Here is a 20,641-nt window from a genome sequence, read left to right on the forward strand (position 1 = left end):
CAAAACAGTCCCCCTCTCTTCTCTTGCCTGCCCGCTTCTCTCTCTTTCCCTTCCCTTCAACCATCTTCCCACTTCAAGCTCCTAGAGTCAGCCCTCTCCTGGTTCCTGAGAGCCACGAGATTTTTTTCACTTTGGCATTGTTTCAGTCCATTTGATGGTTTTTGGGCTTCCTTTGAGAGAGAGGGGGGAGAGAAAGAGAAGGGGGGGGAGAGAAAGAGAGAGAGAGAGGAGAGAGAGAGAGAGGAGAGAGAGAGAGGAGGTTGGCTGTATACAAGACAAATGCCCTACCTGCTGTGCTATTGTTCCAGACCATTTATTTTTTAAATCTTAACAGTGCGTGAAAAGGGATGAGGTTACTCCCTATGAGCAAAAACCCACATGAGACCTCAATGCATTTGTATAAAGCAACTCAAAGAACCAAATTATACCAATGCATGCTCATGACTGGGTGCTTACTTTCAATAACTTCTGTGGTCCCCAGTGACATCTTGTTTTCCCTGCTGGGGATGCTCTTATCAAAACCCAAGCCATCTGTAGTTAAGTCAAGAACTCGCCTCAGATTTTCTTTGAGAAAGTCCCTGTTTTCCCTGAACTCAATGGTGATCTTGGCTGAAGTGTTCCCCATGACCACCAGGGAATCAAACCGAGGTCTGTCATAGGTTAGAACGTGCAAGGCAAATGCCCTACTGCTTGTGTCACTGCTCTGGCCCCTTTGGTCCAAAATTCATTGGACAAACGTCTGCTTGTAGAATCTCACAGACTGAACGTGCCTTTTTCTCATTGTATGGTTACTTCTATCCTGCTAGATTTTCCATTTCTTGAGGTCAGGCAGCCAATATGATCCCCCCTTAGCTTCTAATAAAATGACTTCTTTAGACATTTAATACTTCAAGTATTTTGACTTACGGGGAGAATATTGTAGGTCCCTGCTTTTATTTTCGTATAATGCAACTGTCAAGATTTGTCTAAAGAATTGATTTCAATTGAAATCCAATTCTAGTTATAAACAAAGACTGACAAAATGATATTCATATTTGATCTGGCTTTCAGAATAGAGACAAGAGCAGCTTCCGTTTTCTGTAAGGGTCCAGTCACACTAGCAAGATTCTCAATTTACTTTTTGAGACAGATGGAAACAAAAATGAACACATCGAAACACACTGATATCATTTACCTACAAATAACAAAACATCATAAGAATCCTAGACTGTGCTGTGTGTGTGTGTGTGTGTGTGTGTGTGTGTGTGTGTGTGTGTGTGAGTGTGTGGCTGTGTGGGTGGTGGGGATCAAACCCAAGACTGCACATACAAGGCATGTTTCCTCTACTGAACTACATTTCTGACCCTCTAGAGTACTTTAAATCAATTCTGCTTGTAGTATGCTTTAATTAAAAAAAATACATTAGAATACAAAAGAGAAGCTCCTAAATTTGTACCTTTTAATGGGGAAAAGGTGGAGATCTGGGAGGATCTGGAACACTTAATGCTAGTGCTAAATGTGAGGTGATGAAAAACTGTCCTAAATCTCGCTAATTAAATAAAATACTGCATGGCCTTTAGAAATAAGCATCTTTATAGTGGAGGCATTGGGCCATACCCAGTAAGTGTCCTTCCTCAAAGCTTACTCCTGGCTTGGGGCACAGCGGATAAATTCTGGCAGTGCTAAGAGGACCATGTATAGTCCATGTATTGCACCAAATTTAGGTGCTGGGGATTGAAGCCAGGTTAGCCATGTGCAAGGCAAATAAATACCTTACACGTCCTACTACATCTCTGGCTCAGAAATTATCTTCAATCAGTATAAAATAACTGTCAATGTGATCAGAAAAAGATTCAGAATTCTTTTAAAGTACATCTCTCTGATAATCAGTGTATTTCAGAACTTTTTACAAATATGCAAAACATTTAAAAAATAGCAAAACATTTTAACTTTTTGTTTATTGGTGTTTGGGCCACACCTAGTAGTGCTCCAGGCTTACTCCTGGCTCTGTGATTAGGGATCACTCCTAGGAATGCTGGGGGCACCTAGAATATGCCCAGGATAAGTACCTACCTACAAGAAAAACACCTTATCTGCTTTATAATCTCTCTGTCCCTGAAGCAAAGTATTTCTTTTCTTTTTTTTTTTTTTTTTATTTTTGGGCCACACCCGGTAACGCTCAGGGGTTACTCCTGGCTATGTGCTCAGAAGTTGCTCCTGGCTTGGGGGACCATATGGGATACCGGGGGATCGAACCGCGGTCCGTCCAAGGCTAGCGCAGGCAAGGCAGGCGCACCTTACCTTTAGCGCCACCGCCCGGCCCCCGAAGCAAAGTATTTCTAATGCAGATTGGTTGGTAAGAGTTTATTTTTTGTATGAAATTTCCTGTTTTTCATTAATGATGCAAACACACAGAAGCCAGTTGTGAAACTACAAACTGTAATTTCTTTTCCACAGTTAAACATATCAGAACATAAACTATTAGTATAATTTAAACTGTATCATTTTTAATATAATGTTTTTTAAAGTGTAAGAATAGGTATCGACATAACAAAATTGCTTTGTGCTATTATGACATTGGACAAATTTAGGTACAAAGTATAATCTTTTTACTCAACATACCAGCAAGTAAACAGCAACCACAATAATAGAAACCCAAACTACCTTTCATCATTGCTTTTCTGGGCTTCCAAATATTTCTCCAGATTTTAATACTATAATCAAAATGCAGCAAATACAAAAAAAAAATAATGGATCCATGCTTTATACCAGAGAAGAAAAACATCTCTTTTATAATTAGATCTATCAATTATAAAAAAGCAAAAGGTAAATTACCAATGTAGAGGGAGATTATGGTTTGAAAATCAGATACCAGTAGATTAATAAAAGACCAACAGTTTTAAGGAATTTTTAGAATCGAATCATCTATCAGTGAATCAAATGAAACATATAGAGAAAAAAAAGAGATAAAATTAAAAAGAAAACACTATCTATGCTTTTGGGCTCTATGTTTTGGGCTAGATGATTAGGGCTTACTAAGCTGGTGGACATAAGGTGGTGAACATGAGGTGATGAGGACTGAATCCTGGTTGGCTGTTTGTAAGGCCAATGCCGTACCCACTATACTACCACTCCAGTGCCCTGCTAAGCCATTGAGATATTTTTATGAAGGTTTTTTTTTTTTTTTTTTTGGTTACACCCAGCAGTGCTCAGGGGTTACTCCTGGTTCCAGGCTCAGAAATTGCTCCTGGCAGGCACGGGGGACCATATGGGATGCTGGGATTCGAACTGATGACCTTCTGCATGAAAGGCAAATGCCTTACCTCCATCCTATCTCTCCAGCCCCCCATTGAGATATTCTTTATAAAAATGAAATGCTTTATGAGCAGTTATGCCTTAGAAAATAAGTTAATAGAATAAATAAAAACTGGAGACTTTAATAACTTTCCTGGAGGCAAGAAGTTTCCAGTCACATTAGAAAGTATCAACCTAGATGGCACTTCATTATTTAATTTCAAATCAGTTTGTGTAAATAAATGTTGTTTTTCTTTGTTGTTTTTGGTTTGGGGGCCACACCTGGTGACACTCATGGGTTATTCCTGGTTATGTGCTCAGAAATCGCTCCTGGCTTGGGGTCCATATGGAACACTGGGGAATCAAACCGAGGTCTGTCATAGGTTAGAATGTGCAAGGCAAATGCCCTACTGCTTGTGCCACTGCTCTGGCCCCTTTGGTTTTGTCTTTAGGAAGAATCAAGCATTACCACTTAAAATAGCAGCACGGTACTTCTTTTAATGCTTTCCTTATAAGTCAAACACTGAGAAATCCCCAAATTAGATTGTTTTTGCATGAAAAATAGCAATTTCAGGGGCCAGAACAATAGCAAAGTGGGTAAGGCATTTGCCTTGAACACAGCATACCTGAATTTGATCTCCAGTATACCATATGATTCCCTGAGACTGTTAGGAAGAATTTTTGAGCAGAAAGCCAGGAGTAATCCCTAAGTGCTACCTGGTGTGGCCCCAAAGCATATACATATGTATATATTTTCATGTATACATGTATAGCAATTCATATAAATTAACCTAATATTTTCTTTTAGGGATAATATTTTTTTTGGGGGGGGACACACCTGGTAACACTCAGGGGTTACTCCTGGCTATGCACTTAGAAATCATTCCTGGCTTGGGGGACCATATGGGATTCCGGGGGATCTAACCACAGTCTGTCCTAGGCTAGCGCTAGCAAGGCAGACACCTTACCGCTTCGTGCCACCACTCCAGTCCCAAATAATTATATTTTTAAGTCCATTATAACATAACTAAAATTTGTCAAATGTTTATTATAAACATTTTTCTTCTTGAAGTCCCATTGACACCATAATCCTGAGTTAAGGTTTTTATAGACTTTGGTACCATGTGATTGACATGAACAGACAAAAACCTGCTACCACTTGCTAGATGGTAATTTAGCCCCATGACACCACACACAATCTCTCCATAATATCCCGGTTCCCAGGTCCTACAGCCTTGAGAAGAATAAAGGAAACTGAACACAAGTGTTGGCCAAAGACTTTTCGTAATCTATATTCACCTCTAAATCTGAAAATCCTTATTTTAATCTACATAAAAGTAGATAAAGCATATCTCAAAACTTACCCACCTTCTGTCCCTTCAAAGGTTCCAAACCCAGTCACTACAATCTTTGCCTTTCACTAATTTACCTTTTTGGGTAGATATTGACCCCATTTTATACTGCTTATAAACTAAGCAGTATAACAGGAAACACGGGCCTAATTCTCTTGAATGTGATCAGTAAGCTAGCCACGAGAAATTTGCAGTGTATTTATATTAGATATAGACCATCTCATAGACAACATCACAAAGTAGGTTGAATCTCAGGGATGAGCCCCTTTAATAATCTGCCCTTGGCCACCAGCTGAATTCTTGTAAGGGGTCTTCTGTGCCGTGAAATAGACTGATGAATTTGGGTGACAAGTGTTCTTTATGGTACTTAACAGAACATAAATAAAAAGTAACTACATTAGTCCCCAGGAACAAACAGATCCTTGAGAGCTACTGGAGAGTTTGCAAAATTATAATATCAAAATTTTAGGGGTTGGGGGCCACATAACAAATGATTTACTCCAAATACTATCAATATAGACACTACCACAGCAGTGCCATACAAATGTTACCCCTTTCCTTGTTCTTATAAATGCTGGACCCATAGAAACAAAGATCTCTCTGAGAAGATCATGCAGACTCAGATTGAAAGGCTGAAACACCCAATATTTGAGAGCTCTGAATACTCAATGATATAATTTTATAACAACTCTATAATTTTTATTTAAAAATACTTAAACTATTTAAAAATATTCTAGGCATTGGAAATAATTTACTTTCAAATAATCAAACAGAAGTGATTCACAGAAGGAAATTGACTCCCTTGCATCTTCTGAAGATGAGACTAAAACAGGGGTCTCAAACTCAATTTACCTGGGGGCCGCAGGAGGCAAAGTCGGAGTGAGGCAGGGCCTCATAAGGGATTTCGCTTACCGAATATTTGCAATAAAAAGTCGCATTAAACATTTGCATACCCCAAACGGAACTGCTCGGGGTATGCGAATGTTTTATGCGATTTTTTTCTTACTAATGCGATTTTTATTGCGATACTGCGATATTTGAAGGTGGCCGTGGGCCACAAAATGTTGTACGGAGGGCCGCGGGCTGCAAGTTTAAGACCCCTGGACTAGAAGTATGGCTAGCACCTAGGAAGGGCAATTAATTTAATTAAAAAAAGAGAAAGAAAATCTGTTTTGGGACAGCAAATGAATGTGTTATGGGGGAATATTTAGAGGAAACAACATCTCAGATGAATAGGAAAAACAGGTCCTCGGGAGAGAAGGAAGGAAGGGCTGTGGAGGTCTTAAAACTGTGGGCTGCGCTCCCTACTGGTCACTTAGACACATTGCAAACAGGTCTCTATCACCTTTCTTGCAAGAAAAACAAAGGAAATATTCCACCTAATTAAATATAGCTTGTCAAATGTCTGCTTACCATGGTAGAATCAAAAGACAGGACATCTACAACAGGAGGCATAGAAGACTGTGTGTCCATGACATCAAGCTTTGGGTTGATCTACATATATACGTAAAACAAGTTCATATTAGACTTTGCATCGTAAGAAACAGATACTATCTACAACAACAAGTAAATTAGCCCCTAGAAAATGTCATGAATAAGACAAATCTATCTCATGAATTAAAATAAAACAGGGGCTGCTTTCACATCATAAAATCAGCTAACTTCACATGTACAGTTAATTTGGAAATAAAATTAAATAACCCACCTCCTTAAGGATGCAGGAAATAAATCCTAGCCAGTTCATTAAGAAAAGACATGAGGGGCAGGAGCGGTGGAGCAAGCGGAAAGGCGTCTGCCTTGCACATGCTAGCCTAGAATGGACCGCAGTTCAATCCCCCGGTGTCCCATATGGTCCCCCAAGCCAGGAGCAATTTCTGAGTGCATAAGCCAGGAGTAACCCCTGAGCATCACCGAGTGTGGCCGAAAAACCAAAAAAAAAAAAAAGACATAAATAATAAAAACTATTATTCTAAGACCTGGGAGAGAAGAAATAGTCATTCAGTGTAATTATGGCAAAAAGCTTAGAAATCATCAATTGGTAAAGCATTAGAACTGATAAGAGTTTACTAGAGTTCCAACACCAATGTCAAAATTGACAGCATTTCTAAAAATCTTGCTAAATTTTTGAAAATACCACTTATAATATAACAAAAAAATTTCAATATATCAGAATAAACACAAAGATACTTAAAAGATTTTTACTGGAGGACACCAACTTTATATAAAACAAAACTCAATAGACAGTAAACAAGACTTAAATAAAGGCATATCATAAAGAACTTACAAGCAGCAATAACCTTCTTTATAGAAAATCAGTTTTAAAATGATATCACAAATCAGTAGGATGAATGGATTCAGGCCAGAGACAGCTCACAGGTGCACAACACACACCTCCCATGGCTGAGGCCCTAATCTGTATCCCTACATTGCCTGTCTTCCCTAGGACCTCTAAAAGGGTTCTGAGTATCTGGTCTTGCTGGTCTCTGGGTAACCCTTCTCCAGTACCCTAGTGCTGGGCCAAAGCACTGACTGTAGTTAAACACATACCCAACTGTTCCCAAATCAGAGACTTTGCCCTAGTTTTCTCCTCCCTTAATCCAGCCCTTTTGAGATGTAAAGACACACTTAGGCTTGATTGGAAACCCACGGAGGCCCGATTAGCATTAGATAATGTACTTTTTTGTTAACTACATTGCCACCCAGGTGGATTGAATCTGGTCAATAAAAATCTAATGGGGAAGATAATCAATGGCAAAGTCCTCAAGCCTAGAAGCCCTCTGCCTTTACCCCTGCTTCAGACCCATTCACCCAGGGTTGAATTAAGCAAGTAGAGCCTCTACAACTGACCAGAAGGCCAAGCACTGCTAGGAGATAAATCTACCTAAAGATGGAGGGAGAGGTGGAGGGGAAGGGCAGTTGACGGTTGAACTAACTGGTTCACTGTGAATCTCTACATGCCTACTGTCATGTACAGAGGAGAAATGCAGATAAGCCCAAAACGTTTGTTAATCCCATAGTTAAACAGTAGTAGAGGACAAGAATGCCTTTCTGATACAGGTTTGAGAACACCTAAAACAGGGCTAAAGTAAATCTGTAAGGTCAAGAAAAACTGATGTTCTTGATTATGCCAAAACAGAGGATTTCTGCTTACTAAAGGACAACAGATGATGAAACAGGAGATCTTATGCTGTCTATAAAAGAAACATCTAAAATGCATAAGAAAAAACTACAATCAAAGTGAAAGGGAATGCAAACCCAAGGAAAGAAAGTATAAAGAAGAGCTAATAAGCAGGTGATGAGAGGCCTAGAAAAATTGCTTGAAAACACAAAGGAAAGTACTACTAATGCCTATTAGAGTATGAAAACAAGAAAGCTCAGTGTTGCCACCTTGGTTTATAGCAGCTTTTTCTGTAATATTCCAAATGTGTACACACACACACACACACACACACACACACACACACACACACACACACACTACATGCTTGTCAACAAATAAATTGACAAATTTACAGATAGTCTTGGGTATTACTACTGTGGCAAATTCACTAGAGTTCTATAAAGCAGTACAAAGGAATACAACTATGAAAACTGGCACGAATTTAGGAATCTAGAATCCACAATATGAGCCTCCTGACTTCAGTGTTAAATTTGTCTTGCCCTAAGCAGATCACATGACATCCGGCACCCCGAGGCACTCTATAATGATGGGGGCAGATGGTAGTAACTACTAATATCACTGGGCCCTTTATGTTTGTTTGCCAACACATGTAGATTTCCAGGGAGGCACTGAATAATTTTTCCCCCAAAAAGTTGTTGGTAGCCTAAATTGTATGGAAACCTGTATGTTAAATTTAAACACACACAAGCTAAAGAAAGCATCATAATTTAATTGTACTTCTGCAGTCTCAAACCAAAATAAAATAAAAATAATACAGAATTAGTTTCAGACACATTAGTAGGAAAATTAAAAAGTGAATCAAAAAGATAACCAGATACTTAGTAAATGGGATAAAAACAAAGAAGGAAATAAAAGGCAACAAAACGGTGCCAATGATAAGCTACAACTCAAGAAGCTCAGAGAGAACTGTTAGCTTGGCATGTTGTTTAGATACATTCCTTGCAGTGGAACAACAGCTTCCGATGGATCCAAAAACATGGGTTTCTCAGACCAAAACAGGCATGCAGAAGTGAAGAATACTCCTTACATAGCAGAGGCAGGGGGCTGGTATGTTTTTGTACTATGGCAGCATGAAGGGACTGGCAAAGGTCAAAAGTATAAAAATGGCAGAATGCCAGGTCACACTGAGCTCAACTGCAGGTGAAAATGTAATTCAACCTAAACCTAAAAGACACAGGGATACAGCCAGGATCATAGCAAAGCTATACTGTAATAGTGTAGGGCTTCACTTGGAGGCCTGAGATTCCTTTGAAAGCATCAAGCATACTTGATCGTTACAAGGGAAGCTTTGGGACAACTAAGATGGTTCTAGAATTATCCAGCCAGTTGTGTGAATGGTGGAGGCCTAGACATTCCTACTAGAGGAAAGAAGCAATTAGAACCGAATAAGGTAAGTAGCAGGGCCTAGTTCAGGTTACCGACATCCTTATTTTCAGCCTGAACAACTCGTTTCTAGGTAGCAAAATAACAGCTCCCTTCTCGCAGCTGAGTCCAGAATTGAGGTCAAAATCAGAAACTGGAAGATGACACACTTTTAAAAATATATTTTTTAAATTAATGCTTTATTTATTCAAGATGCCATAATTAGTTACCCATGGTTGTGCTTTAGGCAAATTAAGTCTCAGTACAAAACCCATCACCAATGTCAATGCTCTTCTTCCACTATCTCCAGCTTCTCTGCACCCCTAGCCTGCCTCTTGGACAGGCACATTTTAAAAATTTGGTTAGGGTCTCCGATGTCCAGTGTGGTGAACTCTCTTGATAGATAAATAATAGATAGAAGATAGATAGATCATAGATAGATAGGTAGATGATTGATAGATAGATAGAGATAGACAGAAAGGAAGGAAGGAAGGAAGGAAGGAAGGAAGGAAGGAAGGAAGGAAGGAAGGAAGGAAGGAAGGAAGGAAGAAAGAGAGAGAGAAAGAAAAGAAAAGAAAGAAAGAAAGAAAGAAAGGAAGGAAGGAAGGAAGGAAGGAAGGAAGGAAGGAAGGAAGGAAGGAAAGGAAAAAAAGAAAGAAAGAAAGAAAGAAAGAAAGAAAGAAAGAAAGAAAGAAAGAAAGAAAGAAAGAAAGAAAGAAAGAAAGAAAGAAAGAAAGAAAGAAGGAAAGAAAGAAGGAAAGAAAGAAAGGAAGAAAGGAAGGAAGGAAGGAAGGAAGGAAGGAAAGGAAGGAAAGGAAGGAAGGAAGGAAAGAAAGAAAGAAAGAAAGAAAGAAAGAAAGAAAGAAAGAAAGAAAGAAAGAAAGAAAGAAAGAAAGAAAGAAAGAAGAAAGAAAGAAAGAAAGAAAGAAAGAAAGAAAGAAAGAAGAAGAAAGAAAGAAAGAAAGAAAGAAAGAAAGAAAGAAAAGAAAGAAAGAAAGAAAAGAAAGAAAGAAAGAAAGAAAGAAGAAAGAAAGAAAGAAAGAAAGAAAGAAAGAAAGAAGAAAGAAAAAAAAAGAAAGAAGAGAAAGAAAGAAAGAAAGAAAGAAAGAAAGAAAGAAAGAAAAGAAAGAAAGAAAGAAAGAAAGAAAGAAAGAAAAGATGCTGCCTCAGTCCTCAAGCTTAGGTTAGCTAAGGAGGCGGCTCATACACATTTGATTCTCTTTTGCCTACTGCCACCTAGTGTAAAGAGGAAATTATTTACCTCAGAAAAAGACAATCTGGTTTTACCATCTGAAAACCAAACTGGAACAGCTATAAAAAAAATTTAAGTCACATAAGATAAAAAAAAAATACAAAAGAATCAGGACTGGAGAGAGAGTCTATCAGGTAAGGTACTTGCTTTGTTATGGCTAATCTAGGCTGGATCCCCAGCATTCCCTAGGGTCCTCAGCAAGCACTTACAGAAGTGATCTCTGAAAGCAGAAATCAGGAGCCCAAAGCATCAAGAAACAAAGCAACACAAATCAACATCTTTCTCTCTGAGAAATCCATAGCTTGTACAAGTCAGGCCACTCTTAAGGTACCTAGCAGAATTTTTCTGCAATGTGACGTGAATTCTTACCACATATGTTTACTAAAACAGAAAATGTTTCCTTTGTAAATAAGAGTCTTCTCACCAACAAAAAAAGTAAGCTGATGAGGTAGTTTAGTTATTAGAATCCTAATAGCACCTTCCCGTTCTCCAACTTTATTAAAGTAAAAAATAATTTTGAGTACTCTAGGTGCTTTGAAATGGAGTAGGTTGCCACGGGAGGTGAAGATCTGATCATAGAACAGGGTACATCATTGAAGGATCTATGTATAAGTAAGTGTTAGCCATACACAGCCTTGGAAAGTTTTAGGCACTGGATGAGTCCATGAATGCCAACACCCTACTTCCAACCTGTGAAGAAGAAATATGCCCCTTTACTCATCTTGTAGGCCCTAAATCCTGCACACAAAATGAATAGATAAGTGTCATCTGTTAATAAGATAGAATTTAATTTTTCTTTACATTTTTTGGATGGTCACACGCGGCAGTGCTCAGGGATTAATCCTGGCTCTGCGCTCAGAAATTGCTCCTGGTAGGCATGGGGGACCATATGGGATGCCGGGATTTGAACCACCATCTGTCCTGGCTTGGCTGCGTGCAAGGCAAATGCTCTACCACAGTGTTATCTTTCTGGCCCCTGCTTATACATATTTTTTAAATTTATTTAAACATCATAGTTACCAGGTTGTTCATATTAGTTGTTTTTTTTGCCAATTATTTTTTATTAATTTTTTATTTTTAATTAGTTGGTTTTTCCCCCCACCATTACAGTTGTTCACGATTGAGTTTCAGTCATGTAAAGTCCAACACCATTCAACAGTGCATATTTCCCACCACCAATGTCTGCAGTCCCCCCCCCCCCCCGCCCTTCCACCAGTTTTGCTTTTATTAAAGTATTAAATCAAAAGGGGCTACAAGTAGAGAATGCAATGAAGAGTGCCTGCACTGAAATTCTAGATCTATCTACATGTGCCTTCTTATCCTGTGTGATGGAAAGGGTGCTTACTTCACCAGGTTTGAAAGATTTGAGGAGAATTTCTGTCATGTGACTGGAATGTTCTAAGAGCTGGCTGCATGTTCCAGCTCTTAAGAATTACCATTATTGGGGCCCGGAGAGATAGCACAGTGGCGTTTGCCTTGCAAGCAGCCGATCCAGGACCAAAGGTGGTTGGTTCAAATCCCGGTGTCCCATATGGTCCCCTGTGCCTGCCAGGAGCTATTTCTGAGCAGACAGCCAGGAGTGACCCCTGAGCACCGCCGGGTGTGGCCCCAAAACAAAACAAAACAAAACAAAACAAAACAAAACAAAAAAAAGAATTACCATTATTACAACCACTGTTAAGAGATCAATACTCTGAAGGTCACAAGTAAAATTCAGCCACAATATTCAATATTCTGTATAATGTAGCTGAATTCCAATTTCATGATGAGAAGTCAGCTTGCAATGAAATATAGTAATAAGAGTTTTCAAGTGCATCTGTGAAAATTGGTTGAGAGCAGCTTTGGGTCATCTTGACCTCTGGTGACACAGGTGGTTTCATGGTCTGAGTTACTCAGATAGCTTGTTGACATTTAAAGAAGTCTAGTCTGCACAAGGGCTGTAACCCTCAGGAAAGCACAGGGAAAATGACTTCAGTATCCAGAACTGAATTATCATGGAAACTCCACTGACTCAGGAGCAATGAAATTGGCCTCAATCTCTGCCTCCCACCCAGATAAGGCATAAGGATACTAGAATTAAGAAAACCTCATTGTCAATTAAAGAAAACCTGGGGGCCAGAGAGATAGCATGGAGGTAAGGCGTTTACGCCTTGCATGCAGAAGGTCGGTGGTTCGAATCCCGGCATCCCATATGGTACCCTGAGCCTGCCAGGAGCGATTTCTGAGCAAAGAGCCAGGAGTAGCCCCTGATCGCTGCCAGGTGTGACCCAAAATCCCCAAAAAATATACCTCATATATGTTTCATATGTAAAAACACTATCACAGGGCTCAACAAATGCATATTATAAAAACTATAGAATAAACGTGATCACCATGTGATGAACCAAAAATAAATGGCATCCTAATTTTACAAAGAAGTTTTTTTTTTTAAAGGGTTGTTTGATACATTAAGTATCCCAAATGAGCAGTAAAGAAAATAGGATAGCAAATCATTTATTTAGACAAAGTGGAAACATTTTACATAGGGAGTCAAAAGAATAAAAATTATAGTAAAGACATGACAATAAATAACACTGCTAAGAAAAACTGAGGATGAAAATCACCAACTATGGTTAGATGAAACAAATCCTGGAAGAGGGTGCAAAAATTTTAAATTTTACACATTTAAAAACGCGTGTGAATGGACCTGAGATGAAAGAAAATTTCTGGGATACAGCAAAAGGTCAATGCTAAAGGGAAAGAATGGACTGATGATGCATTGGGCACAAATTGGGAGCAAAACAGGTTGAGAACAGGAAGAGGAGACTGAACTGCCACTCAGAAATGCCTTAAGAAAATAAAATTCACTCAATAGGCACATTGTACTCACTTCAACCGTATTGGTTTTCCCCTCATGATTGTGCGGTGTTCTTGGGTAGATATCAAGAAGATGTGGTGAGGCATCAAAATGTGATCTTTTGAGATTTCTTTTAGAAACATCTTTATAATTAAATTCATCAAAGTTGGTCTTCCATAACATCACCTATAAATGAATCACTTTGAGAGTTATTTTGTTTCACATGTGTGTACCATCACGGAAGTTTTAAAAACTGATGATAAAGAATCAGCCTCCATCATAGTAAAAAGAGCTAGACAGGAGCCAGAAAGATAGCACAGCATGAGCATTTGTCTGGCACACAACTGACCCAGGCTTGATCCTTGGCATCTCATATGGTCACCTGAGCCTGCCAGGCATGATTTCAGAGCATAGAGCCAGGAGTGACCCCTAAGCACCACCTGGTGTGGCCCCAAACCAAACAAATAAAAAAAAATAAAAAGGAAAGAAAATAGGCTACATATGTGCCTCAATTCAGTAATCATTTGACTACTTCTCAATATTATAGTTTTGGGGGGACAGGAAGAAGAGAGTGAGAATTTCAAATTGTCTCAGAGGACGTGAGGGTGATCTGGTACAACATCTGTCACCTCATTGATCGCCAGGGTTGATTTGGCTGATCTGGCTGGTCAGGCGGGTGTCCCCTTCCTCCCTCTCTGCTCCATGTGCATCCCTCCCCAAGCTGTGTGCTTGGTCGAAGAGGACGGCCTTCCCCGAAGAGAAGTACTATTCTTCAGTCGAGGGTATAGCTGCACTCCCCTGCTAGAAGCTCCAAACAAGCTTTCAAACTGCCTTTGAGCCTGGTTTGAGATTCCTAATCAAGAAAATGACTTATTTAAAATATTTTTAAAGCTTCAAATCGCATTTTTCTGATCATTGATTTTAGTCAAGAAGTTTATCAATGGTTTTGGATCATTTCAAATAAATGCAGATTTGCTATCTTGGCAATTATATTTATCATTCTTAAGGAACTTAACGACCATTTAAAAATTAAGATACACAAAAGTTTAGGTTATAATTCAAGTGAAAATGCCACATTCTCTTAGACTATGTCAATGATAGGATAATTATGTGGAAGATGAGAGAAATTAAATGATTGCTATTTATATCATAAAACTATAAATACTGACACTATTCCAGCTAAGAGAGCTGACTGCCTTGCTTAAATTAGAAACAAACTCATGGATAATCATCATGACAAACAAACCAGCTGACCATAGTAAACATTTCAGCTGAAGCCTGTAATTCCTTACTCAAACTAAAAATCCAAGAGAGGAAAGATTGACGAACCTGAGCATCGACACCTCCTGATGCAAACTGCTCCCCGCCTTTCGAAAAGGAAACAGTGAAGACAGGCCCCTAATAAACAAGAAGAAATTCAAATACATGAAAGTGTGCAGTGATGCTTTATTTTGGCCAAAAGCGCCATGTTATTTCTGTTCTCATTTGTACAGGCTATGCAGTATGTCTGATGGAACATATACAATTGCTAGCAACTAAGAGGCTAAGATGATCAAAGATCCAACCCAGTTATAACAAACATATTGATAGCACATTTTTGTTAGCTTGTGTCTTTAGGAGACACATCTGGCAATGCTCAGAGATTGCTCCTGGTTTTGCACTCCTGGCAGTACTGGGGACCACAAGTGATGATAGAGGTAGACCATGTGCAATGTAAGCCCACTATTCACTATACTATTCTGGCCCTGATAATTTAAAAAAAAAATAAGAAAATACAGGGACCTGGCAAGGCATTTGCCTTACATGTAGTGGACCTAAGTTTAAGCCTACATTTCCATATAGTCCCTTGAGCCCATGAGGAGTGATTCCTGTGTGCAGAGCCAGAGTAACCCATACTACTAACCCCTACTACTGTGTGTGGACCCAAAACCAAAATAAATAATAAATAAAAAGAAATACACTTTGATTTCCATTCAAGAAAAGCTTGTACATACATAGGTTTTTAAGGCTCTCTAGCAAGGGTTTTTGGGCTATGGAATCTACATTCAACACCCCCCTCCCCAAGAAGCTGACTGGGTAGGGTCCAGAAATAAGGTACAGACATGACCAAAGGTCATTTTCTGATGTCAACAATCTCTGCAGAGTTTTCCCTTCACACAGGCAAAAGCAGGTGGCTGAAGGCTTTATAGGACCTAGGAGGAGAGCTGTGATTGATGAAGACTGAATTTACAACGGTGGGGATGTTGGATCAGAGCAAGGAGTGACTCAAGACTGTGTGGGTATCAGTAGAATGATCAAGGTGAGCACTATTCATGCCTGGAGCAGAGCTGAGAGTGATGCACAGAGGATGAGACATTATAACCAGGAGGTCTGTACAACCAGATACAGTACAGTGTCTCTCTGTCCTTCAGCACTTATTTATTTTCTTTATTCTAAATAAGTAAATTATATATATATATATACATATACATACATACATATATCTCCTAAAATAGATCATTATTTTTTGAGACTATCTGGAAGTATTCTTCTCTTTGGTACAAGTAAATGTTTGGAGAAAAAGATCTTCTATTTCTCAAGTAGACTAATCTCCAGATTGAGCTTATTCTATCATCATAAACACCATTTTGGATCTGAAAAACTCTGTCTTTGTGTGTAGTGATTTTTCCTTTAAAATATTTTGTTTTGTTTTTTGTGGTTTTTGGGTCACACTTGGCAGTGCTCAGGGGTTATTCCTGGTTCCAGGCTCAGAAATTGCTCCTGGCAGGCACGGGGGACCATATGGGACGCCAGGATTTGAACCAATGACCTCCTGCATGAAAGGCAAAGGCCTTACCTCCATGCTATCTCTCTGGCCCCTTTCCTTTAAAATATTTTAACTCTTTTTTGTTTTCTATTATCCTGTACTTCCCTGGATTAAAAAAAAATCCTGTTATTCTCATATTGGCTGCTTATTCACCCTCTATTCATGAGTACACAAAGACAAACTAGTGAGTGTTGTTTTATTTCTGTTTTGCTCAAACACAGCTGCAGAATTGATGAAGCAAAGCAGGAAACTGCATGTGAGGTGAAAACAGAGAGATCCCTTCTCCTCTCCACTACAAAAACATCCTATTTCTTATATTTGGTTCAGGGGAAGTATCTGCTAAACTATTATTTGTAAATATTTATCTTAAACGGATACATTCCACAAATTTTAAGAACTTTGTATATTTTCCCGGAAAGGAGCCACAATGCATAGACTTTCAAGTGTTGTGTATGTGTGCATGTCTATATGAGTACATAACTTGTCCAAAATTACTTGGTTAGGCTTCAATACTCTTTGAACTGAATCATAAATAGATCTTGATCTGTATCATCCAATAAGGACCTATGTTTTGAGCTTCTGGCACTTGCAAACACAGTAAGAATTGTTAAAAATGAGTTTTCTGGGTTTTATTTTTCATGCCCTGAGGCCCCCCCCCAAAAAAAAAAACGTGTTTTCTTTGGTGCATTATGAACTGTTGCATGTTGAGGGAAGGTTGAGTTTGGGTTTTGAATAAGTCTTTTCTCGGGAAGAGGTTCAAAAGTCCATTAAAAATAATATAAATAAATAAGATACACAAAACCTAAATATAATCGTTCTTAGTGACTGAAGCCTAAGAACAGAAAATGTGGGTTTATTTGTGCACAAAATCGACTTTCTAGAATTGAAACCCAGAGAAGATCAATTTAGTTAGAAGGCCTCCGTGCCACAAGTCAAGTCAGATGATCTGGCGGACACAGTGAAGAAGCCAGCAAGGCAGCTGCCCTCTCAGGGAAATGGTCAGAATCAAAAGAAAATGCTACTTACCCCCATCAAGCCACTGAAACAGAATATAAATGATAATCTATAAATATATAACTATACTACATACTGGTGACAATTGTCAACTGATATTGAAAGACACACAATGATTTTAATAAGAATGTGAACAAGCCTATTCACATAACTCCTCAGCAGCTTAGAGAGGATTGAAAAAAAGACTTGAAAGAAAATTTGGGGGAGAGGTGATGGCAGCTCTGTGTACTACATTTGAGAAAATAATAAAAATAGATATTAAAATAGATAAAAGGGGCCCAAGTGATGGTACAGTAGGGAGGATATTTGCCTTGCCTGTGGCCAACCTGGGTTCAATCCTTGGGGTCTATATGATCCCCCAAGTACTGCAAGGTCACTGCCAGGTGTGGCCCCAAAACAAAACAAAATCCAACTTTAAAAAACATACTATATTATACCATATTCAAAACATATGTCTTAATGTATGTTCCTACCGTATGTCCTTGTAGTGTATATATGAGCCTTCCTTCTAAAAGATCCAGAATCTTAAGTGTAGCATCTGAAGAAGCAGTGATGAGATAGTTTCCCGAAGGATGGAATGACACACAGTTCACTCCTCCACTGTGAACTGATTTGCAGAAAATATAAACAAAGGCCAATTTGTAAATTAAACAGAAGATAATTCTTAATTCTTTTTATTATATTTGGTGGGGGGTTCTGGGGCCACACAAGGTAGAATGCTCCGGGGTTATCCTGGCTATGCACTCAGATAAATTGCTCCTGGCTTGGGGGACCATATGGGACCACTGGGGATCGAACCCATCTCTGTCTTGAGTCAGATGCGTGCAAGGCAAACACCCTACCGATGTGCTTATATATCTGGCCCTGTTAATTTCTTAATATGCTCCTTTAATCTACTAACAATACTAAGTTGATGACACAGAGGCATCCCATGGTACTGCAATTCCAAATAGCTCACTAATGCCAGCAAGTAGCTTGGCATCTTACAGGTTAAGCTTCAGATAACGAGATATCTTTAAAAGCAGGTGTACCAAGCTTGTGAACAATATTAACTGTCCAAGTCTTCAGGCATGTTGCCAACATATCATATAGCTGAGTTTACCACCAGGTCCTATAAGGCAGATAGCCTAAACACCTGAACCTATTAAGCTGTTGTTGCCAAATTTAGGAAGTGACTAATTAGTGGGCTTGGGACTATGGGTGATACCTGAAGATTATTGCTGGGTTGTTTTGGGGGGGAATTCCTTTCTGGATATTATTCTCCCAATAGGAGGCAGTATAATACTGTGATAAATTATTTGTCCTTCCCTCTACAGGGACAACAAAGACTCAAGGCAGCTCTAGCAATTATTTTAGCAGTTGTTTATCCTCTTTGCCTAAACTTTTTACTTTTATAATAAGACTTTGGGCTATTATGAGGATTTAGCACAATGTCTGCTATATGGAACACGTACCTTATTAAAGAAAATGCATATAAAATAGGAATCCAGTAGAAACCAAGACATCAGCTCATTTGTCTCTTAATCATATGTATAGGCATACTCAACTCTTCTTTTCAACTGATTACTATGCCTATTTATACTAACATATTTCTGAAATGATTTCTGTCCCTGACATCTAATGAAGCCAATCAGTAGAAACTTTACACAGTATAAAGTGTAAATTCTTATAACGATTCTTATTCTGTTTCTTAGAGTGTTTCTGCCATGGGAATTGTTACCTTGATAATGCTGGAGTAATTTGTTCACTCTTATATCCCAGATTTTCACAGTATGATCAGAACCTGCTGAAGCTATACATGTACCATTTGGGTTGAAATCCACAAAATTTGCAAACCTGAGGAAAAGAATAAAGCAGCTAAGATTAATATTCCTTTCTTCACAGTTCTTTCTTTGATAGTGGATAAGCAAATTTCTCTGTAGCAAAAAATGCAATGCACAACGAGAATGAACTTACCCTACAGAATCAGTGAAGTTGTTGACACACTGCTTACTGGCAGTGTCCCAAATTTTAACTGTTTTATCTTCACTACAGGATACAATGAGTCTTCCATCCGGCGAAAACCTAGAATGCACAAGAAAGTCAGTCCTTAACAATTACCACCAGCAGTAGCACCAAATTAGGCTGCACTCAAAGCTACATATAGGAGCCCATGTTATTATAAAATGTGTATCAACACAAAAGACAATTGCACTTTTTTATACAAATAACGACTCAGAGGAGAAAGAGGCCAAAAAGTTTATCACATTTAAAATAGGGTCCAAAACTATCAAATACCTAGGAATCGACATAACAAAGGAGGAAAGACCTATATCAAGAAAACTTCGAAACACTTCAAAATTGAAGAAGATTTAAGGGAATGGAAGAACATTGCATGCTCATGGATGGGAAGAGTCAATATAAATATTGGAGAATAGATATTGAAGAGTCAAAATGACCATCTTACCTAAACTACTATATAAATTCAATATAATATTAAAATTCAAGCAACATTTTTCAAGGACTTAGATCAATTATAAAGTTTGTGTAGAACTATAAAAGACCTAGGATAGCCAAATCCATATTGAAAAACAAGAAATGGGAAGCATCTCAATACCAAATTTGAAGCTCTACTACAAATCCATAGTGATTAAACAACATGGTACTGGAACAAAGACAGATTTTCAGACAATGGGTCAGAACAGAATATCCAGTGACAAACCCCAAAATATTTGGTCAACTAACCTTTGACAAAGGAGCCAAGAATTTGAAAATAGAACAAAGACAGTCTTATCAGCAAATGGTATTGGAACAACTGAATAACCACATAAGAAATTAAAGATTTAGCCATATCTCATACCTAACACAAAAGACTAAGTGGATTAAAGAATTTGAGATTAGATCTGAATCCATAAAGTTCACTGAGGAAAACATAGAACACTCTAAAAACTTAGACCTCAAAGAAGTCTTTGATGATAGAATGCCAATGACAAGAACTACAGTATCAAACCTAAATAAATGGAACTACATCAAACTAAAATGTTTCTGTATGGCAAAAGAAACATGGGCTAAAATTAGAAGGAAGCTAACTGAATGGGAGAAGACTTTTGCACTCAACACATCAGATAAAAGCTTGATATCTAGGATATACAAAGTTCTCACAAAGGTTAGCTCCACAAAACCTAAAAACCCCATCAAAAAATGGGGATAGGAAATGAACAGGCACTTCTTTGAGGAAGACCAACAGATGGCCAACAGACACATGAAAAAATGTTCATCCTCACATTAGGGAAATCCAAATCAAGACAACAAGATATCTTACACAGTGAGGATGGCACATATAAAAATTACTAGGAAAAATCTAGGGGCCGGAGAGATAGCATGGAGGTAAAGTGTTTGCCTTGCATGCAGAAGGTCGGTGGTTCAAATCCCAGCATCCCATATGGAGCCCTGAGCCTTCCAGGAGTGATTTCTGACCATAGAGCCAGGAGTAACCCCTGAGCATTGTCGGGTGTGACCCCCCCAAAAAAAATTACTGGGAAAAATCTGTGTTGGTGGGGATGCAGTGAGGAAGGAATTCTTATCC

At 38.6% G+C, this 20,641-nt stretch overlaps 1 protein-coding gene across 1 annotated transcript in view; it reads right to left on the minus strand.

Annotated features, from left to right (window-relative positions):
• POC1B (POC1 centriolar protein B) overlaps window positions 1-20,641 on the minus strand; it is a 99,650-nt gene that overhangs the window by 34,370 nt on the left and 44,639 nt on the right. The window contains exons 5-10 of the mRNA XM_049783727.1: window positions 19,033-19,140; window positions 18,797-18,912; window positions 17,550-17,683; window positions 14,586-14,654; window positions 13,290-13,442; window positions 6,039-6,119 (exon numbers count right to left, since the gene is read on the minus strand). Of these exons, the coding sequence (XP_049639684.1) occupies window positions 6,039-6,119; window positions 13,290-13,442; window positions 14,586-14,654; window positions 17,550-17,683; window positions 18,797-18,912; window positions 19,033-19,140 (661 nt within the window). The remainder of the gene's footprint in view (window positions 1-6,038; window positions 6,120-13,289; window positions 13,443-14,585; window positions 14,655-17,549; window positions 17,684-18,796; window positions 18,913-19,032; window positions 19,141-20,641) is intronic.

This window comes from Suncus etruscus, chromosome 11, assembly GCF_024139225.1.
Source record: "Suncus etruscus isolate mSunEtr1 chromosome 11, mSunEtr1.pri.cur, whole genome shotgun sequence".
NCBI classification, from domain to species: domain Eukaryota; kingdom Metazoa; phylum Chordata; class Mammalia; order Eulipotyphla; family Soricidae; genus Suncus; species Suncus etruscus.